General features: G+C 34.7%; 1 protein-coding gene across 2 annotated transcripts; it reads right to left on the bottom strand.

The window, feature by feature from the left end:
• Positions 1–4,541: 4,541 nt before the first annotated feature.
• Positions 4,542–8,582, bottom strand: LOC149170190 (amino acid permease 2-like). Of its 2 annotated transcripts, XM_089428939.1 has the most exons (7): positions 8,121–8,582; positions 6,994–7,230; positions 6,776–6,869; positions 6,298–6,512; positions 5,939–6,081; positions 5,608–5,835; positions 4,542–5,502 (listed from the first exon to the last, which is right to left on the bottom strand). In XM_089428939.1, exons 1-7 carry the CDS (start codon positions 8,227–8,229, stop codon positions 5,101–5,103), a joined length of 1,428 nt encoding a protein of 475 aa, XP_089285065.1. In that variant the 5' UTR covers positions 8,230–8,582; the 3' UTR covers positions 4,542–5,100. The 2 variants fall into 2 exon arrangements, with proteins under 2 accessions (XP_089285065.1, XP_089285064.1); XM_089428938.1 differs by having other exon boundaries at positions 5,939–6,512; positions 8,121–8,575.
• Between the last annotated feature and the right edge of the window lie 19,216 nt (positions 8,583–27,798).

Below are 27,798 nucleotides of genomic sequence, written 5' to 3'. Positions count from 1 at the left end.
TAGATCAAAGCATGTAACCTAGCAAGTACTATGAAGCATCCATGATGAGAGTATTCCGAAGCATGGACAAGATGACAAAGGAGTAACCAAGATGACAAGAAAAACTTGATAGTCACTTTCCACGAAGCAATGAGATGACAAACCAAGAAGAAAAGTGATTGATGGATGGTGCCCTACCTAGAAGAAGTTCGATCGAAGACTTTGTGACATCAAGAAAGGAAGGAGATCAAGCAACTAAAGGACCCATGAAGAAGAAGCTGTTGATGAAGGAAAGAGTCCCCATTTAAGAGGGAGCTCTAACAAGTCCCTGATCAAGAGGGAGTTTTTGAATCACCCCCGATTACAAAGGAGTGACAATTGTGTTTTCCATTTCATGGGTCATGCACTAGACCAGGACTAACAACCGTAAGTCTAGATGAAGGCCATAAATGGAAATGTAGACATAAGATAGACACAACATTCTTGTCTTCATTTGAGAAGAAAGAATGGGAGGATTAGGTAATCATATGGCATCCAGTACTCTTTGAGGATGTGTAGGGGATCCAAGACAAGAGTAGGCAAGAGGACCGATATTCTTTGAGGGCTGGGAACCCAAGATAAGAATAGCCCTAGAAGGTCATACTCGGAGAACACATGGGTGGATATGTACCTTGAGAGACAATGATGAAGGTGTCTATAAATCATTGGTCTCGCCAAAATTGTAGCTTATGGTCTCATAAAGAGATGGAGCTATTAGTCAAGGTCTTGCACTATGACAATGCTGATGGATATGATGCTATAACATATGGATTGCAAATCCGGTTTCTCTTATGTGAATTATTCAAGATTGAAAATTGCCAAACACCTTGTAATATTGTATGAATACCTCCCTAGTTAAGAGGGAGTGTTGAATGAAATGTAACTAGGCTAGGTCTTCATAAATGTAATATTGATATTTGTATTTATTCAAGAAAAGATAAATTATTTTTGTAATGTTTGTCAATGAGTTTCTTGCTCATTGAAAATAGGTCAAGCACATTTTAAAGTGCTTCTAGAAAGTCAAAGTCAAAATTTAATTATGATAAGACCCTTTGAGGGCATGTTACATCATGTATATCATCATACAAGGTCATGGGAACACCTCCAAGCATAGTCAAATCCTCTCCTAGCATCAACGAAGTCTCCAAGCATCAAAACGATGAATAAAAATGAATTATAGAGCAAACTGTCAAGTCGGCCTTAAGGATAGTCAATTCGACCTAAAGAGGAGGGACAAAACTCTATTTATAGAGGTTGTCCACTCCTCATTCAACGTGGAACTCAAGCTCTAAAATCCATAAGAAGAGAAGAGATAAGAAGGTTGAGCAAGCCGAGATATAAGGTCTACTAAGGCAGGGAAGAGAAGAGGAAGAACAATGAAGATTGAAGGGTTGGTTCTAAGGTATGTACAACCACATGTGTGAAGGAATGAGGGACAGTTTGTGGTACATCGGCAGTAAAATTACAGTGGTATATTCCTTACTGTTTTGGGTGCAAACTAGGCCTACAAGGCCTCTCTCTAGAAAAGAAGGAAGGAAAAGACAGCGAGGTCAAGAGGACTGTTTCTAGGGTTTCTGTCCACACGTGCAAGGATTTCAGAAGTCAACTTATGCAGATTTGACAACAGTTGAGGGCAGCACACTTAAAGGTCTCATTTGGATGTGCATCTAGGTCTATGAGGTATCCAAAGAAAGGAGAAGAAGGTTCTCTCTATAACGAAGTAAAGAAGCCCTAATGTTCTAGGGTTTCCTAACTTAGACAAGCAACAGAAGAAGGACGAAGTGCTAAGGAGCAAAAGTGATGGAAGATGTGCCGGAAGTAATAGTGCAGAAAGAGGAAGGATTTGACTTATGCTTGGAGGATATCCTAGTCAAGGGTCTAGGGTTTGGTAGTTGTTCAAATAAGAAGCTTCAATAAGAGAAAACTTACAAAGAGTGTTCCTCTCAAGAGTGGAGGCGTTTTTTCCTTGGCAGAGAACCAAACTTTGTGTTCTTGTTATTTTGTTTTGATAGCAGTTTGATGAAGTACACACATAAACAATAATAAGAAGAAGAAGAAGTATAAGCTAACAATAAAGGTAAAAAGACTCCACAAATCGTTATCAAGTAACGAAGAATCATCACAACACTACTTTGCCCTAGATTCTTCAACAGATCTTACCCTTAGTTGGCTATTAGCCTACGCTAAATATTGGGCCACTAGAAGTAGGGGTTCCATTCTATGTTATTGTATTTTGTTCCATAGTTAAGTAGAGGAACTAAGAGTGAGAATTTGGAGAGTAAAATAGAGGGGGTTAAGGTTTTGTATCAACATTATAGGTCATAGGTTTCGGGTAACTCCATAAAGAGTACCTCTTCCTTTGTACTTGCATATTCTCCATATTCTCCATATACTTGCCTCACCTTCTAGCTGAGTTTTCTCCCGTAAAGGTTTTCTAAGGAAAAATCTATGTCTATTGTGCATGATGTGTGTATTTCTTTTTGTTCTATATTTCTCACATTTTAGCTAATTTATTCATTTTTATTATTCATTTAAGCATAAAAAAAGTAAATAAAGAATCTAAAATCTAAAGGAAATTAACATTCCCAATAAAAAATAAAGCATTTTATTAAATCTGTTATAACCAACTGTTCAAGTAAAATATCCAAAGCAATTTACAAATCAATTTTTACATTGAATTTTCTACTTACTTTGTTATGACCAACTGTTCAAGTAAAATATCCGAACCAATTTACAAATCAATTTTTACACTAAATTTTCTACTTTATTAAAAGTTGTTTTATCAGGATAGCCATCATATCTCTGCTTATAAATGAGTTATTATCATTCTACTAGAATCATTATATATTGCTACGTGCATTGTTGTATCCATTGACTCAGTAATAAACTTTGATAATATTTTGTCTTATAAATTTTATTTTCAGTCCATTCTAGATCATCAGAGGTCTCAAGTAGCTACGAACGAAAAACTCACAAACAGCATCGATTTATTCAAAGATTCCAGGGTACGGAAGGGAGTGATAGGAAACAAAAATGTTTGCTTGATAATTTTATCTTCTGGATGTACCCATTACACCCATTACATCCATTACATAGTGTCCTCTATAGTTGTAGTTATAGATTGCAAGAGCCATAATTGCTAATGGGGATCTGCTCATTCCATAGAGTCCTGTAAAGTGATACATTGCAGGAGCCATAATTGCTAATGGAGATCTGGGTCTTAAAATATGTTTTGCCATACACCAAGATGCAATACTTTGTTCTATATTGTAGTCTCAACAAAGAAAGAACATGTATATGCAAAAGCATTGCCACCAGAAGATTGGAAAACCATCCAAAACTTTGTGAATTGCAGTGATTGCACTTGTTGCCCTGACTCCAACAACATTTCCATAAAACTGTTCATTTTCTGTCCTTTTCCAAAAATTGTTATTCTTCAAAGGCTTGGGAAGTGACTGGGAAATTGATATGTAATCTTTGTCTAATGTACAATTACACCTGCCTACACTACACCACATATATTTTGAACATCCTTAGCTTGATCGCATATGCTGTAAGTCGATGCAATGATGCAAAATCTAAAAAGTTAAAACAAAGTTATAAAGTTAACCCCAAGCTTCACCAGCTCAGAATCAAAATCAGTTGAATAGAATTGATACCAACTACTTTTCAATTTCCTAAACGAAATCCTTTTTGTTCATATGAAAAGGACATGATTGCTGCAACTGCTCAACGGAATCATATTAGGCCGAATTCTGGTAACTGAGATGAGATAGTTTCCGTTTCTCCATAAACAATCATGCATGTGTATTCCAAGTAGTAGCATGGAAAGTCAAGTCCATAATTGTGGCAACAATCTGATTTCCATATTGCTCTGCATGTTGGGAACTAGTCATGCAAAGGGAAAAGCCTAGCTTGACATATGCCCGAATTAGTCCATCCATCATATTCAGAGCCATTACCATTTAAATAAGACCTGGACAATTTATTTTTGAATTAAAATTAGCATTGCATAGGTCATAATACAATAAGGGAGTAGCTTCTAATCATTCTATAGGAATCAGTTGGCAGATGGGAACTATAAGCCCTTCTCTATATAAAATAATAGTATAACATCAACTTTATTGACATGGAAGATATGCTAATTGAAGCAGTGCTTAGGTAAGCAAAGCTGGTTCCATACATGTTACTTCACAGTTCACATGTGATATAACTATACTCCTTTCACCTCAAAAGTAGGAAAAGGAATATAAATTGGCTGGTATGATATCTTAATCCAACTATCCAAATAGAAAGCTGAAGAACAATCTCAATCAAAGCATGGGAAAAAGTATTTCAGATTCACTAGTACTTCCTTGTGATTATAATTTTTCATTGACTCTGTGACAGGATCTAGAAATTTGTAACAAACCCCAAACAAATGCAATAAAATGTTTTAAAGGTAACTTTCTGTTTATTATTATGCAAGTTATAAACAAGAGTCCAATATGCTCTGAATATACTAAATATAGATAGGAAGCATGGAACTGAAGTCTTACATCGTCATATGTTAACAAGGACTGTTAATTATATAGCTTCATAAATTCATTGTGTTTCTTTGAGAATAAAAATTTCTCTATATAAAAATTTCTGCTACATTTCTCCTGAAAACCCTAATCCTGGCCGACGGACCAACTGAATATTTAACTATACAGAGTAATCCTTTCGTTGGGTTGGAAGAAACACCCCACACATTAAGCCCTGCAGCCCATCCAGACTCTGCAACAATAATACTGCTGCCCTGTCGCTCCTGCGATAATGTGAGCCACTGTGAATCTTTACTGCCATCGTATGAATTGCTCCAAACTCCCAATCCAATATCTGACTCCCTAAACTGTGACATTTCAACTCATAGATCTTTATTGTTTTAATGGGTAGCTTCATTCCCTATTAATGGCAAAACTCTCGTATTTATCATTTGCATTTAGTGAGCCATTGAAATGAGCTCCACAGAATTTAATCATATCTGAAAAAATGGTATGTACAGCAAAGACATAGAGTCTTGCGACATCTCTGCATTGTTAACGCTATATCAGAAAGTTTCTATGTATCAGTGTCATTCACAAGGCCTTCTATGGCACCAACAGCAGATGCCACCGATACAAGAAAAGAAATAACGCTGAAAGCTTGCAAGAGGATCCACTTGAGTGCCCAAGGTCGGATGTTCTTCTGAGAAATGTACATCTCCACTGGAAAGTAAACTATCAATGGCCAAAAGTTCAGAGCACCCAAAATTGCCAGCACGTCATTGAATAATGGAAATAAGATGGCAATGACAGTTGTTGACACCACAAAGGCAGTTCTCCAACACAGCCTCAACAGATTGATACTGTAAACCCCAAATAATGGAATGCGTATGAGAAATTCCTCATTGATGAATTTGTTGTTTGGCCATTTATGAGATGCCCAACCCTCAACGAAAGCAAATATTGGTTGACAAAATACCTGCAAGGATGTGAGATGTTATGACAATGAGTTTTCCATCGCTATCCAGGATAGAGCTTGAAGAATATCATAAAATTAAGAAAGCTAAGAGTGTTAAACTCTTACTTGGTATGCTCCAACAAGGTGAACCACAATGCATGCATTAGCAAAGTCAATCAGCCAGTAAGGCTCATAGAATCCAAATCCTGTCAACAGGTTTCCAGGTGCATTTTCCCCAAAGGCTGCATACCCCATAAAACCACACAGCATATAAAAGGCTGTTGTTATCATGATAGAAAACAAGGATGCTTTCTTCATAGTTCCGTTTTCTGGGGGTGGTGACTTCAGAGTATCCTGCACAATTATATATTGGAGAAGGCCACATAATTATTCATGTAACTTCTTTCCCTTCAAAGGATTCATTTACTAAAATGAACATAAAGTCTTTGAACCATACCTGAATCTCAAGGACAAGTGAAGAATATGGAAATGCAAATGCAGTGTCACCAAGAGCTTGAAGGATACGCCAAGCTTTCTGGGCTCCAGTAATAGAGGTGCTCGAGCTGATTCCACCCAGACTTCCATAAATCTCTCCATTTTCTGCCATTTCCCAAGTTTCAAAGCTCATAAATCTCGAAAGGTCGGAAAGCCATAAAAGGCGTGTTTGGTATTTGCATTTGAATATAAAATTAGGACCATGCAGGTGAGATAGATTAGACGATGAAATATCATAGGCTGACATATATGATGTAAGAGACGAAGTGGGGCAACGATTGAAGCTTTGAACAAATGGAATGGAGTAGGATGCAACAATACCAATTACTTTGGCAACGCCGAGACCGAATCCTACTGTTGCATACGAAAAGGACATCATTGCTGCAACTATTGAAAGGCCCCAAAGATTATGAAAGTTTGGTAATTGAGATAGGAAAACTTGTATTACTCCATACAATATGATGTATGTTTGCTTTGAGTACTGGCATGGAGATTCATGTCCATTTCTGTGGTAACAATTTGATTGCCTGATTGCTCTGCGATGTTCCACATAACTTACAAGTAGTCAGGGCTATAAGGGACTGGTAGCTGAACAACCTTTTAAAGCAAGTCAGTGGAAGGGTTAAGTCTGAATGAGAGTGCACATGCCCTGAAAATACCATTATAGGATGGCAAAATTTATTCACAAATTCATAGCATAGCCCTTGTATGAATAACACAGCTTTATGTATGGTAGGAATTGGGCAGTGGAAATAAACTTTACAGTAACTGCCTACAAGTCTTTTTCATGGGAACTGACCTGATGCTCAAAGAAGCAGTGATTGTGTAAGCGACGCAAATTCCATAAAAGTACACATATTGAACTAATGCACATATCCGTGCTTTTTTTTCACCTGAGAAGCAGGACAAGGAAAATAAGGCAACCAGAGTAACACCTAAAAATCAGTGTCCAAATATAAGATAAGATATATATACAAGGAAAATCTGAATTAATCCAGGGATAAGCAGATAAGGCACCTAGATTCACTCGTACTGCATCCCTGTAAGAAACATTTCTGATGGGCCCAGTAATTGCATCTGGGAACCTGTAACAATCCACAATCAAGGAAGCAGAATACAATGTGATAAGAGCAAAGACAATCATAATTGCAGGCCCTGCAATCCATCCCAACTGCGCAAGACTCCATGCCAATGATAATACCCCAGCCCCTATCACTGATGTAATTATGTGAGCCACTGCTGTCCATAAGCTTCCTATTGATCCAGATCAATACACAAGCTTTAGAATCCATTGAAAATGTTCCCCATATATATATATATATATATATATATATATATAACATTGCATAATCAACACTACAGTGTTCTTTAATGGCATAGAGTAAATAGTCAAATCCATGTGCAGAAGTGGCCTAAAGATATATATCACATTGCATAATCGACAATGTTCTTTGATTACATAGAGTAAACATCAAATCCCTGTGCAGAAGTGCCCTTTGTTTGTGACACCAGAATTAAACGGTTTAATTCATGGAAGTGAATATATTCTATATCTCCGAATTTGAACATGTGACTAACAGTTCAAAAGTGTGATTTTTCAGATGAAAACACACATTAACCATTAAATCCATCAACACTCTCAATTAGACCATAACTCTCATTAGAAAAAGAGAAGAATTTGCATATGATTTTTTAATTAGATAAGTTTATGATGTTATATAAAATAATGCAAAAAGATTTTGACATAGAAATTAAACTGTTTAATTTATGGAAGTGAACATACTCTGAATTCGAACATATGACCTCTTAACAGTTCAAACATGTAACCTTTAAGAAGAAAACACATATTAAATCCATTAGCACTCTCAATTAGATCATAACTCTTATTAAAAAAGGGAAGAATTTGATTATAATTTTTTAATCCAGATGAGTTTATGCTGTTATACAAAATAATGCAAAACCATGCAGAGATCTGAGATAATGTGGAATTAGCACTCTCAATTAGATCATAACTCTTATTGAAAAGGGGAAAAATCTGCTTATAATATTTTAATCCAGATGAGTTTATGCTGTTATACAGTATGCAAAGATCTGAGATAATGTGGAATTAGCAGAGGCATGACATGGCCTGGAATTAGACATACCTGTACGTTGGACTTGTTCTTCCTCTTTAGGGGCATTGGAATATGGGTATCCATACTTTTCATCCATGGCAGCCTCGTTTCGACATAAAGGCTCTCGTACTTCTGCCATTTCCTCTGTCTGTGTATATTATATCCCCTGTATCTGATACAATACTTATCAAGCAAATCAGACAACAGTGGCAGGGTTACCATCGATATTGATGAACGGAGGTTATTATAGAAGTCACAGGAATATAACTGCTCCTCTAAATCCATGTTAATGGCTTCTGAATTTGTTGGGGGCAATGATTAACGTTATGAAGAACCGGTATTATTGTCCATTTGATTGTCTGGTAAGACTGGTTGGTTGTGACAAATATATGCTGCTTTCAAGATTTGAAATTTCACAAATCTATTACTTCCCAACCAGACACGACTCTGAGGGAACCCACTCATATTGATTGTAGAGACTGATTTGCGTTTGACTTTCAAGCATCTGAGTTTTACAACCTAATCAGTTGGGTTGAATGGTTGGAGCACATACGACACCCTCTCTTTCTATGCAATTTTCTCTTTTTTGGTATTCACTTACGTATGTCAATTGCCTCCGCAATATCCCTATCCAACCTAACCTTTTGTGAAAGTTTCTGCTTCAAAATATTTATAAATAAGGTGTTTTATTATTATAATAAATATGATTAGTTAAGAGTCTCAGCCTCTCACATCTGTAAAAGAAAATTGGTTTGTGTGGAATCTTATAGAGCTATCTTCTTTGAATAATTCAAAGTTTATGGGTGGTGTTTTGAAAATTTTTATTTATTTAATTTTATATATAAGAGTATTTTTTTCATTTTATATTTAGATTAGATTTAAATTTCAAATTTAAATTTCAAAATATTTATTATATTAATTTTGTTGAATTTTTAATAAAATGTAGTAATTTTGGAGTATTTTTTTTGTTTGAGTATAGAAATAAAATTTAAAAGAAATTCTAGTAATATTTTACCTTTTTAAGGTGTGATAGATCATTTTTTGTCTCATTGTACGTTAATCTTATGAGTATCACAAAAAGTATTAGATGAAGATTAACCAAATCACCATAGAAGGAGAATGGCACACAAAGGGATGAGGCACATGCCAAAATGTTAGTGCAAAGGAAAAGGGATGCACAGAAGATGATTTGGTGCGTGAATGTGTAAGGAAGATCAAGTGATCCATAGACTAGTTATGTTGTTAGGTAAGAAACATTACCATTGACCTACATTCATGTCAAGATTATGTTAGCCTAGGAGAATTCGATAAATGTGATGACCACAAAGGAGATCAAATTTAGTCCCATTAGTATCTCAAAAGAGGAAATGAGGAATCCAAGCAAAGGAAGATATCGAAGAATGGAGAAGAAGACTAATACAAGGGTGCTTGCTACAATATGTGAGAGAGTGATAAAGATTATGTGCGGATAATAACTCTATGACAAACAATTGATGTTTAAGTAATTATTCCCTATGCCTAATGACAATGAAGGCTAGTGCTTTAATCTCACTATTCATGAATCTCCCATGTGTTTGCTTCTTCCATGCATTCTACTAGTGGTTTACAATTCTTGACTAATATTTTATCACATAGTTTCTAGGCTTTCTTAAGTGCATTAGGCTCAATCTTGAGTGGTATAAAGAAGAGGGCCCTTTCGTAACCCTTACATCATTTGGTGTCAAAGAAAGTAGATACATTGATAAATAATTACGCTTGGCTATGCTAAATATTAGTCATGGGAGATGATCAGTGATTATTGATTTATAAACTGTCATAAATAGAGAAATAAAAAATAGGTAAATGTAATCACTCAAAAACCACAATGAACACCAAGATATGCTCTTGGAATCCCTTATGGAACGAAACCTAATAGGAAGGTGAGGTTGCTCTACTCTCTTTTTTCTGGAATGGAAATGATGCAATTACAATGGAAAAGACACTCTATGCATTTTCCGGAGACCTATGACCCGTAGTCTACTACATAACACAAACCCCCTCTATTATGCACTCTCGCTATCCACATGTTCGACATACTATTGTCATTGATGACAACCAGTTTCATTGATGTCAAAGGGGAAGTCTAAGGAAGAAACAATGTCATCCATGAAATAAACGAAGCAATATGATATTCCAATCTCTTGCATGACCTCATTAAATGAATCCAAAATGTTGTGAAATTTATTGAGTTTTTGTTGTAGTTATGATGCTCAAATGAATCTATGGATGGTATCGTTACATATTCCTCTGTGAGACCTTTCAAATGGTATATCACACTTGGAAAAACACTTTCTGGATAAGAAGTTATGATTGTTTAAAGATGATATCTACAATGAGGATGAAAACACCAAATTTGTTAAACATTGTGCATCTCCAGAGTGGATTGATGATCTTATGGTGAAATATACAACATATGTCAAATAAACTTGTGCATTGTTTAATTCATTAAAGTTGGAGCATCTTCTAGAGAATTTGGTCATTGAAATTCTCATGAACGATAATGAAGTGTCAACATGTCCAAAGTTTATGAAGGCCACCCCTCCATGCTAGCCTAGTCCCATATCGTTAGACCCCTCGGTTAGATACCACATGGAGCCCCCTGCATGGGCGACTACAATGTGGTAACCCTTACATGGATATTGAGTTAGAAAATCATGTGTGGACAAGTGCCACCATTGATAAATGGCATTTCATGGTTGGCCTACAATGATGATGTGTAAGTGAAGGATAATGTGGAAACCTATAATGACATGGCATATAGTGATGATGTAGCATCTCAAGAATGACCCAAGGATGATGACGTGGACTTAATGACATGGAAGTACAATGACACGTGGTGGATCATGATAGGTTTAAAGAATATGACATCAAAAACCCAGCAATAACATGACACATTAACATGATGATGTTAGTAGGGTTATGTGGCAATATAGATGATCGCCATGTGGCAGGTAAAACTGACTTTTTTAAGTGACCAATCAACCTGATTTTAAGTATCACATGGCACCTCTCACAGGGCACCATGTGACATGATGACATCATGCTAAGGTTAGCATGCAGGTAATCATGACCCCTAAGAATCAAGCCACATGGAACAAGGGGTTAGGCACATATGATAACGACATATGAGAAAAGGGACAGATTCATATGAAGGGGTGCTCATATGGGTAAAATTTTTGGGATCATTGACTTTGTGCGCCCCAAGTCCACACACAAATGCATATATAAGAACGACCAAGAATTCCATTTGGGGACATAGATTTCAATCGAATATACGATGAGTAATGTGAGCTTTGTGATTGGTATAATATTTTTTTGGTTCGTTGTTTGTAAATTACCAAGGTTTCAAGCCCTGCAGAGGGCATTGTTTTCAATCTTATTTTTCAATATGAAAAGGCACATGGGTTTGGAGTGCACAACAATGATCGAGGGTGTCTCCCTTTACAAAATGGAGTAAGTGGAGAAGTGTTTGAATGCAAAAAACAAAAAAACAAAGTTGGAGTCAAATTGTTATGCACACCTAGCTATCATGGTTTCAACTCTCACAAAGATCATTGGTTTTGATGGGTTGATGATGAGACACATGCCAAAACCTATATGAGCATATTATATGGTAATAGATGATGTGTGGCATAGTTGGTATTAGATTTGTATTATATAGCAGAGGTCACAGGTTCAAATTTAGTCGATTATGAGGTCAAATATTTTTTTTTTTTTTTTTTTTTTTTCTATTTTGTCAAACAATTAGGCAAGATGGAGAAGCACATTTTCTAGATTGGATGCCAAAGAATGTCATTTTGTAGGAATTACCCTGAAGGGCCATTATGTTGAACATTTAATCTATTATATGGTTTTTCGGGTTATTTTGAGCTCCAAAATTAATTTTGAAAAAGGAGAAAAGGACATACATTTATTGTGATCTCTTTGAGGGGTATGAAGAGCCGTGAAATTATATTTGGGATGTTTGGAGGATTTTTTTCATGTTTTTGTGTTCCATAGGTTTATTATCAAGTTTCGGGGTTTATGGGCAAGTTCTGCATTCTTAACCAAATTAAGATCCAGGAAAGGTGTCATGGTCCCATATTGAAGAACACATTGTTATGATGAACAAGTACTTATGTTGAGAATGTTATGACAAATGGATGAATAGGGTATGTAAACATTGATTACATATTGATGAATAGATTACGAAACAATTGGTTATGATCACAACTTGATGCACATGAAATGACATCACTATGACAATAATAGCAGGATCAATTTTTGAATCCCTATATCTTTTGTGGTGCATGTGGATCGAATATGAAAATAGTCCACTAGTTTGGGAAGGAGGTGGGTTCCTCCGTCAGAGGTTGGCACCTCAATCAAGTTGTTTCCTACATCAATCATAGGTTGGTGCCTCAATCATGTTGTTTCCAATAGCAAGTAAGTGCTTGCATCATTTTGAGGTTGGTGCCTCAATAAGGTTGTAGCCTAAAGCAAGTTGATTCTTGCATTATCAGGGGATGGGTGTCTCCATTTGGTTGGTGCCAGTAAACAATGTAAATTGAATATTGAAGATTGAAGATAAGAATATTTGTGGTTTTCTCCTGTAAGGGTTCCCATGTAAATGATGGTTTTCTCATGTGTTGATGTGATGATTGTTACTTGGCGCATTATTTTATTCACTATTATGATGCATGTTGCTTTCTGATGCATTATTATATCTTTATTTATTGATGAAATGGTTTTGAATTTTTAAATTGGTCTTTACACTAATTCACCACCCCTCTTAGTGTAATATTTAGTATAACAATTGGTGTCAAAGTAGGTTCCTTCAGGAACAATTAACTATTGGAAGCTATATCAAAGTAACTATGGCCAATAAAGGGAAGAATAAGAAGTTGTCTTAGAAGAGGAAGGGATATGATTATGTGACTGATACATTAGATTCCAAAGAGGATATCTTCTTCATGGACTTGACTATTGAAAACAATTAGAAAGAGGAACCATGTATTGCATATTGTTTCAATTATAGTAATGAAGGTCACCATACTTCTATGTATCCATGTCCCATTACAGATAATAAAGATGATATTACCCATGTAATTGAGGTTCGTTACTCAAAAGAAGAAGTGGAAGGAAAATTTGAAGGAAAAATTGATAAGATAGAAGAAAATTTTGAAGAGGAATCAGTCACTAGTCTGAAGCTTGAATTAGAAGATTCAAAAAAAGTTGGAGATGCTTTAATGGGCCAACTAGAAAAAAAATAAAGAGGAACATATGGTGTTGATAAAGATAATTTCCTAAAAATTTGTTCAAAATAAGTTCACTTCCACTCTATAAGAAATAAGGAGTCTCATAATTATGAATAAAGAGTAGAAGAAACAATTGAAGAAATATGAAAAACATGATGAAGGAATTTTGAAGGCCCATCTAGAAGAAGCAAGAAGGATGGAAGGAGTGAGGTAGAGCAAGATGAAGGAAAAGTAATATCATTGTGAAACTCTAGAAGTTGATAATATTTCTTTAAGAGGTGAGCTAGAAAGAGTCAACAATTAGATGATAAATGAAAGAAAAGAGTAGTAGGAGCTGTTAGAAGCTAGGGATTATATTACTTCTCTAGAAACACAACCTGAAGAATCTAAAGGGAATGAGGATGATTTGGTGAATAAACTAAAAGAAAAGATGAAAGACTCTGATAAGAAGAATCAAAGACTTATCAAAGCAGAAGAAGAAGTTGGTTGCTTAAATATCAAGGCAAAAGAAGCAGGAAAGAAAGAAGAGATTTTGTCAAGTCATCTTAAGAAAATATATAAGGATTTGAACGAGATTGAAGCAGAATTTGGTCAACAAGAAAGAAACTTGAAGAAAAATCATGTCCTTGAAATCCCATTTTGAATAAGAAAAAAGAATGGAAGAAGCAGTGAAGATCTAGATGACAAAGAAAGAGGAAGATTGTGATATTTTTGAAGACGAAGCAATTTCAATAAGGATTGAAGTTGAAAATATCAACAATAACTTGAAGAGCTCACAAGTATTGGAAAACAATATCAGTTATCAGAGATCACCATGCCACAAAATAGGTCTTGGTTATATAGGTAAGTAACCATGCAAAGAAGAATTAAACTCCAAGTCTCCAAAGGTTAAATTTTAAGAAGAGTTTGAAAGACAAGTTATTATTATTCAAGAGTTGAATCATAGTGAAAGCAAGAAGAAGGTTGGAAGTGTTGTGGTGTAGCCTCTACAAAAACACCCAAAAGTTTCACCCATACCACAATTTTGGGCCCCCCCATGCTTTTCAGGTTTTCAATGGTTATCACTATTTTAAATGGATCAAAGCTTTCATGACTAAACTACTATCAAACCCTGTGGTTTCTTATATTTCCATGATATATATTACATATATTCACCTTGATTCATCTTAGTTTACATCCTGTTGAATCCATAAGGTATGGTAAATTTGTTGCTTTCATGATGCATTCTCAAGCTTCATACTCTCTATGCTATTCTATGCAAATTATGGGTACATGTCTTGTCTTGTTAGCCATATTTCACCTTCAATTCTCATTCTCCGATTTGCATCTTCAAGCTTGAGATTTCATGAACAATTCATGGTTTTATGCTCACTTTATTACATTGCCATGTAAGGGATTGCATTGCATATCAATGCCATTTTCAGTTATATGCTTGAACATTGAATCAGTTGGAGGAAAATAATGTCTTAATGGTATCTTTGGGAGTTCTACAAATACATTTGTCTTAGTAGTACGATCGCTCAAATAATTTTGAAGTTTAGCATTCAAGTTTTAAGGATCATCATCATAATATTCATATAAGGAGTTTTCTCTAGCCCAAGGTTTGGGTGCAAGGATGTCATGAAAGAAAGTGCTTAGATAAAGAGTTGTTATATGTGATACCATGGAATTTATGTTAGAAGCATACGTAGAGATTATGTCAAGGCACCGAGAAGAAGACTATGTTAAAGTGCTAAGGATACACAAGTAATAAAGAGCGACGGAAGCACTAGCTTTAATATTATTTTGGAAACTGCTGCAATGAAGGATTGTGTTTTTCACATTAAAGGAATGGGCTTAAAAGTGTTTGTACCCATCACAATCTTGCTTGAATCATCTTTAAGAAAAAACAAACTTATTTTTCACAAACCCAACACACCTCTCATTGCTAGCACAAGAACACTTGCTAGCGGTAGTGCCTCTCTGGGACTTGTCACATACCCTTGTACTAGGTCACATATATTATGCATAGAGTTCTTTGCCTACTCTTCATGTCTACAGCTGGCAATGCATCCAACACAGGTAAGCCTCATTTTCTCATGTTTGATTTTTATGATGGATCTCTTGTCATTTGAGTTTTGCAATTTTTCTTCACGTGTGTCTTTAACTTCCACAACTCTTTGCTTCCCGTGAATAGTTTGATGCACATATATATGTTCATATTTAAATTTTTCATGATTTCCCTTGTGCTCTATTGTTATTATTCTTCCCAAACTTATCCAAATTTTGGATTTTCTTGTTGTATTTTAAACTAGACTCTCAATAGCATGCCCATGAGACTTAGATCCTCAGCCATATACTCTTATCTCTAAAGGGTGCTCTTGCACATGTGTTATATATGAGTCTAATATGTATTGACTAGCTCTGATACCAATTGTTATGAAACCAGCTCACAAAAGGATAGAAAAGATATATCAATGCATTAGAATTCAGCCTCTTCGAGGGGGAAACCTCCTTTACATTACACAAATGAATGATTCTTTGATGATTCAAATGACAAAACCTCCTTTCCATATATAGGAGTCTAAGGAGTCACAATATAACCTAGCCGACCTAACAATAATAATATAAAGGCACAAAAATGACAATAGAGGGATTCTATAGGGCACAGTAATAACAATATGGGAACAATAGGGGCACAACAATATTAATAAGGGATACAACTTCAATAGTAATGGGGTAATCACTAGTATTATAGGGACCTAACAGGATAATTGTTATAAGTGTTATATTTTATTATTATGTTAAAGTCTATATTGCATCTTAAGTATTGGTTTTATGTTTGCAAGATTGGAGTTGCACGGTGGTATTTGGTCATTTACATCTAGACATTTCTTTAAAGTATGATCTTGATGAAGATGCCAACAAGTTTCTTAAAGTGATGCATAAAATATCATTCTTCTCTTGATATATTGTAAATACATTAATTTTTCATTATTGACAAATATTGAAACCATGGAAAAGTCCAAGAGGGAATATTAAAATTCATGAGGAAGTTGAAAAGGTCCTAAGGAAGATGAAGAGTCAAGTAGAGGTAAAAAATCCACGAGGGAAGTTCAGGAGTCATAGGTGAAGGTGAAAGGTCACCCACCTCATTTCTATAAATGTAACCTCATGCCTCATTCAAATGGACTTTTAGCACATAAGCTAGGTTAGTAATCAGGTTTCTATTTTGTGCTTGAGGAGTTGAAAGCATTCACTCTTGGTAGCTTGTATGTGGAGGGATTGAGAGGCTAGTGTTATGTTTTGAATATGAAATGAATTACTCTCATCCCACTATTGGGTTTTGATGAGGTTCTTGTACACGTATTTGAATGGGTGAAATTATTAATGAGAACCTTTTCGATTCATGCATTGTTTTTCGTGCATTCCTCTATTGTTATATTAGCTATATGGTATTCCAATTATGTATGTGTGTGTGTTACATATTGGTTACATGTTTATGAACAAATTCGTTGCATGCAAATTGTACGTTGACTTTGAATCTATGCTCTTCATTCAATTTAATGTTAGTAGTTGATTTCTAGAAATTTCTTGTTATGTATGTCTTAGTTAGTCTCAACTATTTAATTCTTCCATAAGGAACTTTTTCTCATTATGTTGTTCTTGTATTTTTATATCATGTTTCACAAGCTATCAATGGGGAGTTTATCTCGTCATCATTATTCTAACATATTACATTTTGTCTCACATTCAATTCTCTGCATTCAATATCCAAGAGAAGAAAACACACATAATGGAAGCTGGGTCAGTATCCTAGATGGGGCTCCTATCCCAAATGGTGTGAGATCTAATTGGGGCTTCATACTAGGGAGACACCCTAGTGTTGGCATATTATCCAACACCATCAACATGTTGCTACTCTAAGAAGTTATTTTGATCATAAAGAAGACAAGAATGTAATGAAGGATGAGGATGAGCAAAGTATCAAACCTCCTCCAAGTTAGAATATCTTCAAAAGATCAGTTTTAATCAAGGGAACCCATCTCATCTATGTATCAAAGTGTATTTCTTGGTTATTTTTTTCATATACAAATTCCGAGCATAAGCCTAGCGATTTGAAATCACACGGAAGGAATTATCAAACCTATAGAAACAAGTTTGCAGATAGAGAAGATCCAAATAGCTTCATTAGCATAAATTATACATTAGTTTCTCTTTCACTCCAATACAATATGAAATTCTTTAAATGCCACAATATTAGAAATAGTGCATGAGAATGAAACATGAAGATATTAACTAAGAAAGCCATGAAATAAAATGGTTCTATTAGGAATGGAGAGCATCACACTAGGGTTTGGAGAAGAAAATAGGTTAAACTAGAGAATAAAAATCATGAACTTGCCTTGAGTACTCAAGGCATTGGTTTGAGTTGTTGATTGGTTATGTGCTCTAAGGAAGAACAATGATTTCTTCAATTCTAATATTTTAGGTTTTGACTAATGGGAGAAATATTGGAGTGACCCCTAGAAGGAGATCAACCCTAATAAGCATGACTAGAACACAATTCTCTTCAATATGATGTTTTAGATATGGATGATATGAAACATGAATTCGAAGAAAGGAAAAGAATAAAATCCAAGGAATGGAGAATGAAATAGGAATAGACAAGGATATATATATGATCTATCATCTATAATCCAATTGTGAAGTCTTCTTCAAGAATAATTCTTGAAGAAGCAATATTATGCAGACATGATGATCATTCAGAAGTAGTCATTGACAAAAGAAATTAAGGAGACCTAGAAAATCATGTTGAAAATATGAAAAGGAAGTATGATCATATGATAGGTGGCATAGATCAGTAAGAGGAGTAAAGAGGTTGAGAAAACATAGCTACTTGTATTGGTTGAGGATTCATACAGGTCCTTTGGAGGTAATAACTTCGGTGTTTCCTCACAAGGAGAGTATGATGGCAGAAATATGACAACAAGAATATACAAGTGGAGAAGAAAGTACATAATTAGAAGAATAGTTAAACAACATTGACCCAACAACCATTAAAAGAAGAGTTTGAGTTGTTTAGGAGTATAAATTGGGACACTTGTAGTTGATCAAAGATTTGTGTGGCATGAACAAAGAGTAGTAAATTATAGTATTTTTGAAGTGATATAAGATGAAGAAGGAAGATGATCATAGTTGGAAGTATTTGCAAAGTAATAAGTTGTCAACTGAGGAAGATTAACATGGTAGGAAGCATGTTCTAAGAGGGAGACTCATTTTACAAAAAGATAAGGTCCAGGGGAAATTTCAGGAATAGTTATGAAGCATTGGTAAGCAACCATATCACTTTTCCATTGATGTCAAAGGGCGAGAGAATTAAGACACTGAAGTAGTAGGAGGAAATTAGAAGAAAAGTGGATGTTGAAGGATAGAAAGCATGATCAAGCAAGAATAATCTTCGTAGCCAGTTAGGGGGAGTTTGTAATGGCATGTTAGGGGGAGTTCAGTCCATTTCTTTCAATGACCCTCAATTTCTAGTCATGCTTCCATGAAATACAAAGGGTGGATTGTTTGACATAATGTTTCCATTGATGACAACTAGTGTCATTTATGTCAAAGGGTAAGTGTAAGGAAGTAGTAATGTCATTCATGAATCAAATGAAGTAGTATGATATCTCGATCTCTTTCATGACCTTATCAAATGAAGTCAAAGTGGTCTAAAATTGATTGAGTTTTTATTGATGATTTAATTAATTTATGGATGGTATTGTTAGATAGTCCTCTATAAGACATTTCTAATGGTATATCACACTTGGAAAAAATCCTCCTAGATGAGAAGTTATGATAATTTTAAGTTGGAATCTACAATGAGGATAAAAAAACCAAATTTATTCGAAAAAAAAAACTAATTTTTTTAAATATCACACATCTATAGAGTTGTTATATGACCTTCTATTGAAATCTATGACAAATATCAAATTTACTTGTTCATTGTTTAATCTATTAAATTTTGAGAATATTCTAGAGAATCTGGTCATTGAAATTCTCATGAACAATAGATGAACTTTCAACATGTCCAATGTTTAACAAAGGTCGCCCCTCCACACTAGCCCCGTTTTGTAGTGCCACATGGCAAGAGTCTATTAGACCCCTCAGTTGAATGCCATGTGGAACCCCCTACATAGATGACAATGACATGACATCCATTACATGGATATTAAGTTGGAACATCATGTGTGGGCAACTGACGATAGTGACATGTAGCATTTTGTGGTTGGTATAAATTGATGATGTGGTAGTGAAAGATGAAATGGTGGGAAATGATGACATGGAATCAATGTTGATATGGGAGAATGAGAATGGCCGAAGGCTAATGATGTGGACTTATTAACATGGAAGTATAGTGACATGTGGCAACTTTTGATAGGTTCAAACAATATGATGTCAACAAAATAAAAATAACATGACACATCAGCATGATGATGTCAAAAAAGTGACGTAGTAGTATGGATGATTGCCATGTGGTAAGTATAGTTGGAATTTTTGAGTGACCAATTGACCCAATTTCAAATGAAATGTGGCACCTCTCATAAGTCGCCATTTGCATGATGACATCATGTTGATATCAACACACAATTGATCATGACCTTTAAGGATCAAATCACATGGCACAAGGGGTTAGTACTGTGGGAAATGAGAAAAGGGAGAAAGTCATATGAAGGGGTGGTCATATGTATAAAATTTTGGGATAATTGGCCCCAAGGTTAGCCCCATGCACCCCAAGTCAAAAAAATATACATATATAAACATGACTGAGAATTTCATTTGGATACATAGGCTTCACTTGAATATATGATGAGTAATATGAGCTCTATGGTCGCTATAATATATTTTGGTTCGTCATTTGTGGATTGTCAAGGTTTCGAGCCCTACAAAGGGCATTGTTTTCAATCTTATTTTTAAATATGAAAAGGCACATAGATTTGGAGCATACCATGGTGATTGAGGGTGTCCCTATTTATGACATTGAGTAAGAATAGAAGCATTGAACATCAAACACATAACAACAAATTTGGAGTCATATTATTGTGTGCACTTGGTGGTCGTGGTTTTGAGTCCCATAGAGCTAATTGGTTTTTGTGGGTTGATGATGAGACACATGAAAAGACCTATATGATGATATTATATGGTAAGTAATGATGGGTGGAACATTTCATATTGGACTTTAATTATGTAGAAAAAGTCACAGGTTCAAGTCTGGTCAGTTATGTGGTCAAATATATTTTTATATTTATTTTTCCTATTTTGTCAAACAATTAGGCAAGCTGAAGAAGTGCATTTTGTAGATTGGCTGTTGGAAAAAGTAATTTTGCAGAATTCACCCTAAAAGGTTCATTTTTTGAATATTTAGTCTTTTATACTGTTCTTGAGTTTATTTTAAGTTCCAAATTTTATTATAATAAAAAGGAAGACAAGACTAGAATTTTATTGTGATCTTTCTAAGGGATATGAAGAGAGATGGAGCTATATTTGGGATTCTTAGATGCTATATTTTTCATGTTTTGATGTTCTAGGGGTTCATGAGCAAGTTTCAGAGTTTATGAGCAGGTTGTGCAATCATGACCAAATCAGGATGTAACACCTTTCTCCTACACTTACCCAAGTTCACCGGTTGACTGAGGTAAATATGTAGTGAAGAGTTAATAATATATGACTAAACCTCCTAGGTATAGTTAAGAAAGTGGAATCGATAACTTGAAACTTTACTAACATTCCTCATGAGCTATAGGACCCTCAAGAGCTAAACAACCACTCCAGGTGCCTAGACCTTGAACTAGACTAATTTTTCACTAACATGAACTCCCAGATGCTTGCATAACAAGGAAAGTTAGCTACTATAAGCCTCATGTCACATGGATAACCCTACCTCCCAATGGCTACAATCTAAATTACCGAGTTCTATGAATGTAACCCCGAGATATGAGCCACTTTATCAGGTCTAAGATCTAGACCTCTACCTAGAAATTGATAAAACTTTCTAGAATGATGAGTAATACAAGGAAAAAGCCATTAATGAAAAAATTAATGAAGAAATTGACCTAACCAGGCCTAACCATGACATACATTTCATCAAACACATAGTGAACATGTAGTTTACATGTCATAGTTACTTATCTGAACATACGTGTCTCATACTTATTTGAGAATCATCCATAAGGTTTGATCCCCTCTCACAATAACTACATTATCATCTATTAGGTAATACATTCATTAACCATTCATTTACCAGTCAAAACATGATGAGAGACATAAATAAAGTTTTTCGTAAAACCATGCTTATAACCAACATATAACCAGAATAATAATAATGATAGAACAACCATCAAAGGCACATAATAACAAGTATAAATATTCATGAAATATAAGAGGAAAATAATCATATGCAAATCCAACCAAGTTAGGGACTTCCATATACAATCTGACCATAGATTATTTTGAACTAGATATTTCTTTCATCCAGTCACCCTCATGCTATATTCTAAGCATGAATGTGGGACTCACAATAAAACAACTAGGGCTTCCTTAGGATTTACCACAATCCTTCCAAAACTGGTCAAGGGACTCCTAGGCCCGAAACCATCACCTATACAACTAGGATTTACTGTAATCCCTCCATTACTGGTCAAGGTATTCCTAGGCCCAAACAAAACCATACACTACCAAGCTTTGCCGCAATCTAGCCAAAATTGGTCAAGGGATCACTGGGCCCTAAACAAGCTTGGATGCCTCCAGAGTTTTTAACTAATACCTTGAGGAATTTTCCCATATCCACTCTCAGGCTTTACCACAATGCCACCTTTTTTGTTCAAGGGATTCCTAGTCTCTTTGGAAGTTTCTTGAGACCACCTCACCCAGTTTCAAAACCATCCAAAAATATAAAGCTCAACCAAATGAAAGAACCTCATCACACCATGGATATCTGGAAATGACAAGGCAATGATGAAACCATTGTCACACCTACTAACAACAAGAGAACCAAATACACACATGCATATACCATGCATGTACCATGCATGTCCAAACTCAGAAGGAAATCATACATGCAACTCGATACTTGCAAGTAATCCTGATGTAGTTGCTTGATCCAACTCTTCCTTGTTTGATATTTGCTTTATTGTCCTTTCCTTACCTTCCTTTCTCCAATGCTAGAGTGCTCAAAAGACTGCTCTAAGTGTGCAAGAGTATGAGAGAATAGAGAGAATAGAGAAAGAGCTCCAACATTGAACTTAGAAAAACTACACTAACAAAAGCTATGAAGTGATCCTCAAAATCCTTTTTATCATTGAAGCCTCTATTTTCTTCAATTTCCTCCTCACATGCAACATGTGACCTTTCACCCGAAATATATTTTTTGTGGGAATATGGTAATTTGTTCTTTATAGAATACATTTTTTTAACTATTTAATTATTTTATATTTAATTATATTTAACTATATATTTTATATTTTTTTGCTAGAATGTAATTAGTCCTTTTTGGAATATTTAACTATAACTATATTTTATTTTAACTATTTTATATTTTATAAATTTTAACTATTTAATATTTAACTACAATTATATTTTATTTTTAACTATTTTATATTTAATTTTAATTGTCTATATTTATATTTTATATTCGAGCACTCTCATAACACCAAACACCTCATTTTCTTTGATCAAGGCTCATCCCCTAGCTTGTATCTTTTTCAATATCTTTCGTATCATCAGGGAAGCTTTAGAAATTGAAAAGCATCACAATAATTTCAATAAGAAAGATGGTATGCTTCGCCACTCCTCGAAGCCTATAATCCATCAACTTTCTTCATCTTAACCCCCTCTCACTCCCCCCCTCTTGCCCTTCCTCCTTTCTATTCCTTAGTTTTTTTCCCTCTTTCTTTAAACCTCCTTAAGAAAATTATTCTTTCATTTATAAGGAGAAATTTTTCAACCTTATTTCCATCTCCAAATAAAAGTACATTTCTAAATAATTTTAGTTATTAATCCTATAAATAATATTAATTAAAAAATCTTCTTATATTAAAATTATTCTGAGCCCCTCTCTCTATATATATATATAATTTAGGCTATTAATCTAAATATATATTTTTAGATTATTATAAATAAATTTATTTATAAAATTATTAAAAATAAAATTAATGATATATATCTATATATATATATATATATATATATATATATATATATATATATATTCAAACTTTGACTTAATTTATCAAGTATTAAATTAAATACTTTTAACTATTAATCCTATAAATAATATTAATTAAAAAATCTTCTTAATTTAAAATCATTCTGAGCCTTGACTCTATACTTATCTATATATATATTATTATAAATAAATATATTTATAAAACTTTCTACTTTGTCCCCCTATCATTCAGTGCATTTATTATAATTTAGTTAAACTATTAACCATTTAATAATAATTAAAAAAAAAGGAAATTCATATATATATATATATAGATATCTTCAAATTTGACATAATTTAAAATTTAAATTTCTATACCAAGTTTCAAAAGCTTTTACCGGTCAATAATAATTGTCAATGGAATATACCTTCTTATTTTTGGTCTAATTTCCCATCCCTTAATTGTTCATAATTTTTAATTAAATTTTATAATTATTAATGTTTTTAATATTTTCACTCTAGTGATCATTATGTCAATCTTTCATTATTTAAAAGGTTGATCAACTATCACACTTAATATCTATCTGCTTTCTAGTCCCTAAAGATGGGTGGAGTGTCCACTCGAAACATCAGACATGGAAAACCTCTACACAGTTCATATCGGAAAGTCTCAAGCATATATATATATATATATATATATATATATATATATATATATATATATATATATATATTATTTATTTATTTATATTTAACAATCTTTTTTGGGGTTTTTTTCGACATGGTTATTAAGGTCAAATGGGCCCACATTTTTAATTTTATTTTTTCACTAATATCAAAATTTACATTGCATCAATAACTTTTTCGATATTCTAATTCATATGGGTAAGGTAGGCAAATAATATTAATAAAATATTTCAACAATACCCAAATTAAACAATTTAAAATTATTTAGGACATGTGCCTCTTTTTAAATTTAAAGGATTTTGATTGGTTCATGTATTATGACATGGGAATTACGTGAAAATTTCATGGGCATTTTTAGGCTGAAATTTCAAGGTATAAATTTCAAAACCCAATCCTCTCAAGGATCTCGAAAGACCCGCAATACTAAGGTGCCAACATCGCACATGATCCAATCCTCAAGGAGCTCTTCTTGGGCTTGATGTGAAAGTACACCTATTCCCCAACTTGAAACTCCTTAAACACCTTGTGCTGATTTGTTTAACTCTTCTGCATGTCTTGTGCTGCCTTTAGATTCTTCTTGATAACATGCAATTCCCATTCTATTTCTGCTAACATGTCTGGTCCAATCAAGTATACCCTGTTCACTAGATCACTCCAACTAATGGGAGTATTACAACTCTGCCTATAAAGTGCCTCAAACAGACTCATCCTTAGTGACTCCTGATAACCGTTGTTGTAAGAAAACTCAACTAGTGGAAGATACTCTTCCCACATTCGTTGTTGATGCATGACATACATCCTCAACCTATCCTCTAGAATCTCATTGATCCTCTCTATTTATCCATCTGTTTGCAGATGATAAATTGTACTGAAGGCCAACTCTATCCCCAAACCTGTAAACATCTCCTTCCAAAACCTAGAAGTGAACTTAACATCTCTATCTGACACAATATTCATAGGAATACCATGCAATCTCTCTCTCCCTCATAACAACATGTGCTATCTCACTAGTTGAATGAGTATACTTCACTGGAATGAAGTGTGCTACCTTTGTCAACCTGTCAACCACAACCATGATGGAATCATGCTGTTTAGATATCCTTGGAGAACCTGTAATGAAATCCATGGAAAGTACCTCCCATTTCCACTTCGGAATTAGAATTGGCTACAATAGACCACCTGGATGCTTAGACTCTGCTTTTACCTGCTGACAATCCAAGCACCTAGCCACAAACTCAGCTACTTCCTTCTTCAATTTTGATCAATAGTAGAAATCCTTTATAGTTTTCAATGTCTTATGATATCCCAAATGACCTGAATATGACCTAACATGAAATTCCCTCAATATAATCTTCTTGAGCTCGCTATTTTCTGACATATAGATATTGTCCCTAAATATGACCAAACCATCTATCTTGATATGATAATCCACATCTTTTTCATCGATATCATGCTGCTATAACCTATACTTAAGCTCCCTATAGCTTTCATCATGTTTTCCTGTCTCTAAAATCCGATCCTGTAAATATGTCCTGTATGAACTCATAGATGCTATGTGACTTACTTGTACTCTTACGCTAAGAGAATCTACAACCCTGTTCTCTTTTCCCTTAATGTACTTGACCTCGAAGTCAAACTCTCTGATCATGGCCAAACATCTACCTTTCGTAGCATTCATATTTGGTTGGTCAAATAAGTACCTCAGCCCACTGTGATCACTCATCAGAATGAACCTCATGCCAAGAAGATATTGCCTCGACATCTTCAATGCATGAATTATCACTGGAAACTCAAGATCATGTGTCACATAGTTCTATTCATTCTCATTCAATTTCCTTGACTCATAACATACCACGTATCCCTCCTGGATCAGGACTCCAATAAGTCCTCTCTTGCAAGCATATGTACACACCACAAACTCTTTATTTAGATCTCCAATATTGAGAACTAGAGCATTTGTCAACAATTGCCTCAATTGCTCAAAACTCGCTACATATTCCTCTCTCCATTCAAATTTCTTTCCTTTCCTCTGCAACAATGTCATAGGATAGGAAATATGTGAAAAGTTCTTGATGAACCTTCAGTAGTAACCTGCTAACCCCATGAATGATATGACCTCATCCACATTTATAGGATTTTCCCATTCCATAATAGTTGTTATATTTTCTGGGTCCACTGCCATATTGTCCTCGGACACACCATGTCCCAAGTAATGTACCTATGTCTAAAAGAAATTGCATTAACTAAGCTTGGCATACAACTGATGCTCTCTCAGTAATCTCAGTATTGTTGCTAAGTGTTCAACATGCTCTTCCTCATTCTCAGAATATATCAATATATTGTCAATGAATACAATCACAAACATGTCCATATAAGGATGCAACACTATTCATCAAACACATGAAAATAGTTGGAGCATTAGTCAAATCAAAAGGAACTAAAAAAACTCATAATGTCCTTACCTGGTTCGGAATGGAGTCTTGTATATGCCCCCTTCCTTGATGTGTACCTAATGATAACCTGATCTCAAATCAATCTTCGAGAACATCACTTCTCCCTTCAACTGATCAAACAAATCATTAATCTTTGGAAAGGGGTATCTATTCTTGATCAACACATTGTTCAACTACTTGTAATGAATACATAACCTAAGAGTGTTGTCCTTCTTCTTCATAAACAACATTGTTGCAACCCAAGGTGGAACACTTGGCCTTAGGTATCCCTTGTCAAGCATTTCCTTCAACTACAACTTCAGTTCCACTAGCTCTGGAGTGCTCATCCTGTAAGGTGCCTTCTATGCTAGTGCTACCCCTGGTACCAACTCAATAGAGTCCATTTCCCTATGAGTTGGAAACTATGAAATATCTGCTAGAAGCACGTCCTAGAACTATTGCATGACCCGGTACCTCTTCAATACTTCTGCATCCTCAACATCCTTATCTTTATCACTGGAAACATGTACTACAAATAAAAGACACCCTTTCCTATGACTACACTTTGCCTGCATAGTTGTAACCATTCTAACTAATGTTGCCTTCTTGTTACCTTGTAATATTCTTTGTTCTTCATTGTCATCCAAGAACTCAATGGACTTTCATAACAATCCACCTTAGTCTCATGAATATACAACCAATACATACCTAGAAGCATAATGTATGATCCCAATGGAAGTATATTCAAATGTGCTGATGTAGGCGTACCATTCAACTCTAATGCACAATCTCTTACCCAATGATGAACTCTTTTCTTAGTACGTGTAGCCAACTCCACTAACTAAGACTCTGCATGCACTTCTTTCCTCAAACCACACTTATCCACCAGGTCAGGATTAACATAACTATAATTAGATCTAGGGTTAATCAAAATAGAAACAACTTGATCAAAAATATTACCATCCATCTTGATAATAGATGTCTGATGGTCCTCCAGCCTGTTATCCAATGCTACATAGATAGGAGGTGTTAGCACTTGAAATTTCACCTCAGGCTGAAAAGGCAAACCTCAAAGCTACATCAAACCATTCAACCTCGTAGCTAGCCCTACGGGGCAGGAGAAGGCTCTCTCCGGTCAATCT

Source organism: Pinus tabuliformis, chromosome 4_2 (assembly GCF_031772625.1).
Source record: "Pinus tabuliformis cultivar Carrire ecotype Pingquan chromosome 4_2, CPIR1, whole genome shotgun sequence".
Taxonomy (NCBI): Eukaryota; Viridiplantae; Streptophyta; class Pinopsida; order Pinales; family Pinaceae; genus Pinus; species Pinus tabuliformis.
Note: the sequence above shows the minus strand (reverse complement) of the source record. Positions and strands in the feature narration are given on the sequence as shown.

What these genes read in the sequence shown, in the direction of transcription:
- LOC149170190 (XM_089428938.1), bottom strand. Translation starts at nt 8,229, where the DNA reads ATGGCAGAAGTACGAGAGCCTTTATGTCGAAACGAGGCTGCCATGGAT. An exon ending in TGCAGTACGAGTGAATCTAG is followed by an intron (nt 6,870 to 6,993) that starts GTGCCTTATCTG and finishes CCTGCTTCTCAG; the next exon opens with GTGAAAAAAAAGCACGGATA. An exon ending in CACTTGTCCTTGAGATTCAG is followed by an intron (nt 5,836 to 5,938) that starts GTATGGTTCAAA and finishes ATAATTGTGCAG; the next exon opens with GATACTCTGAAGTCACCACC.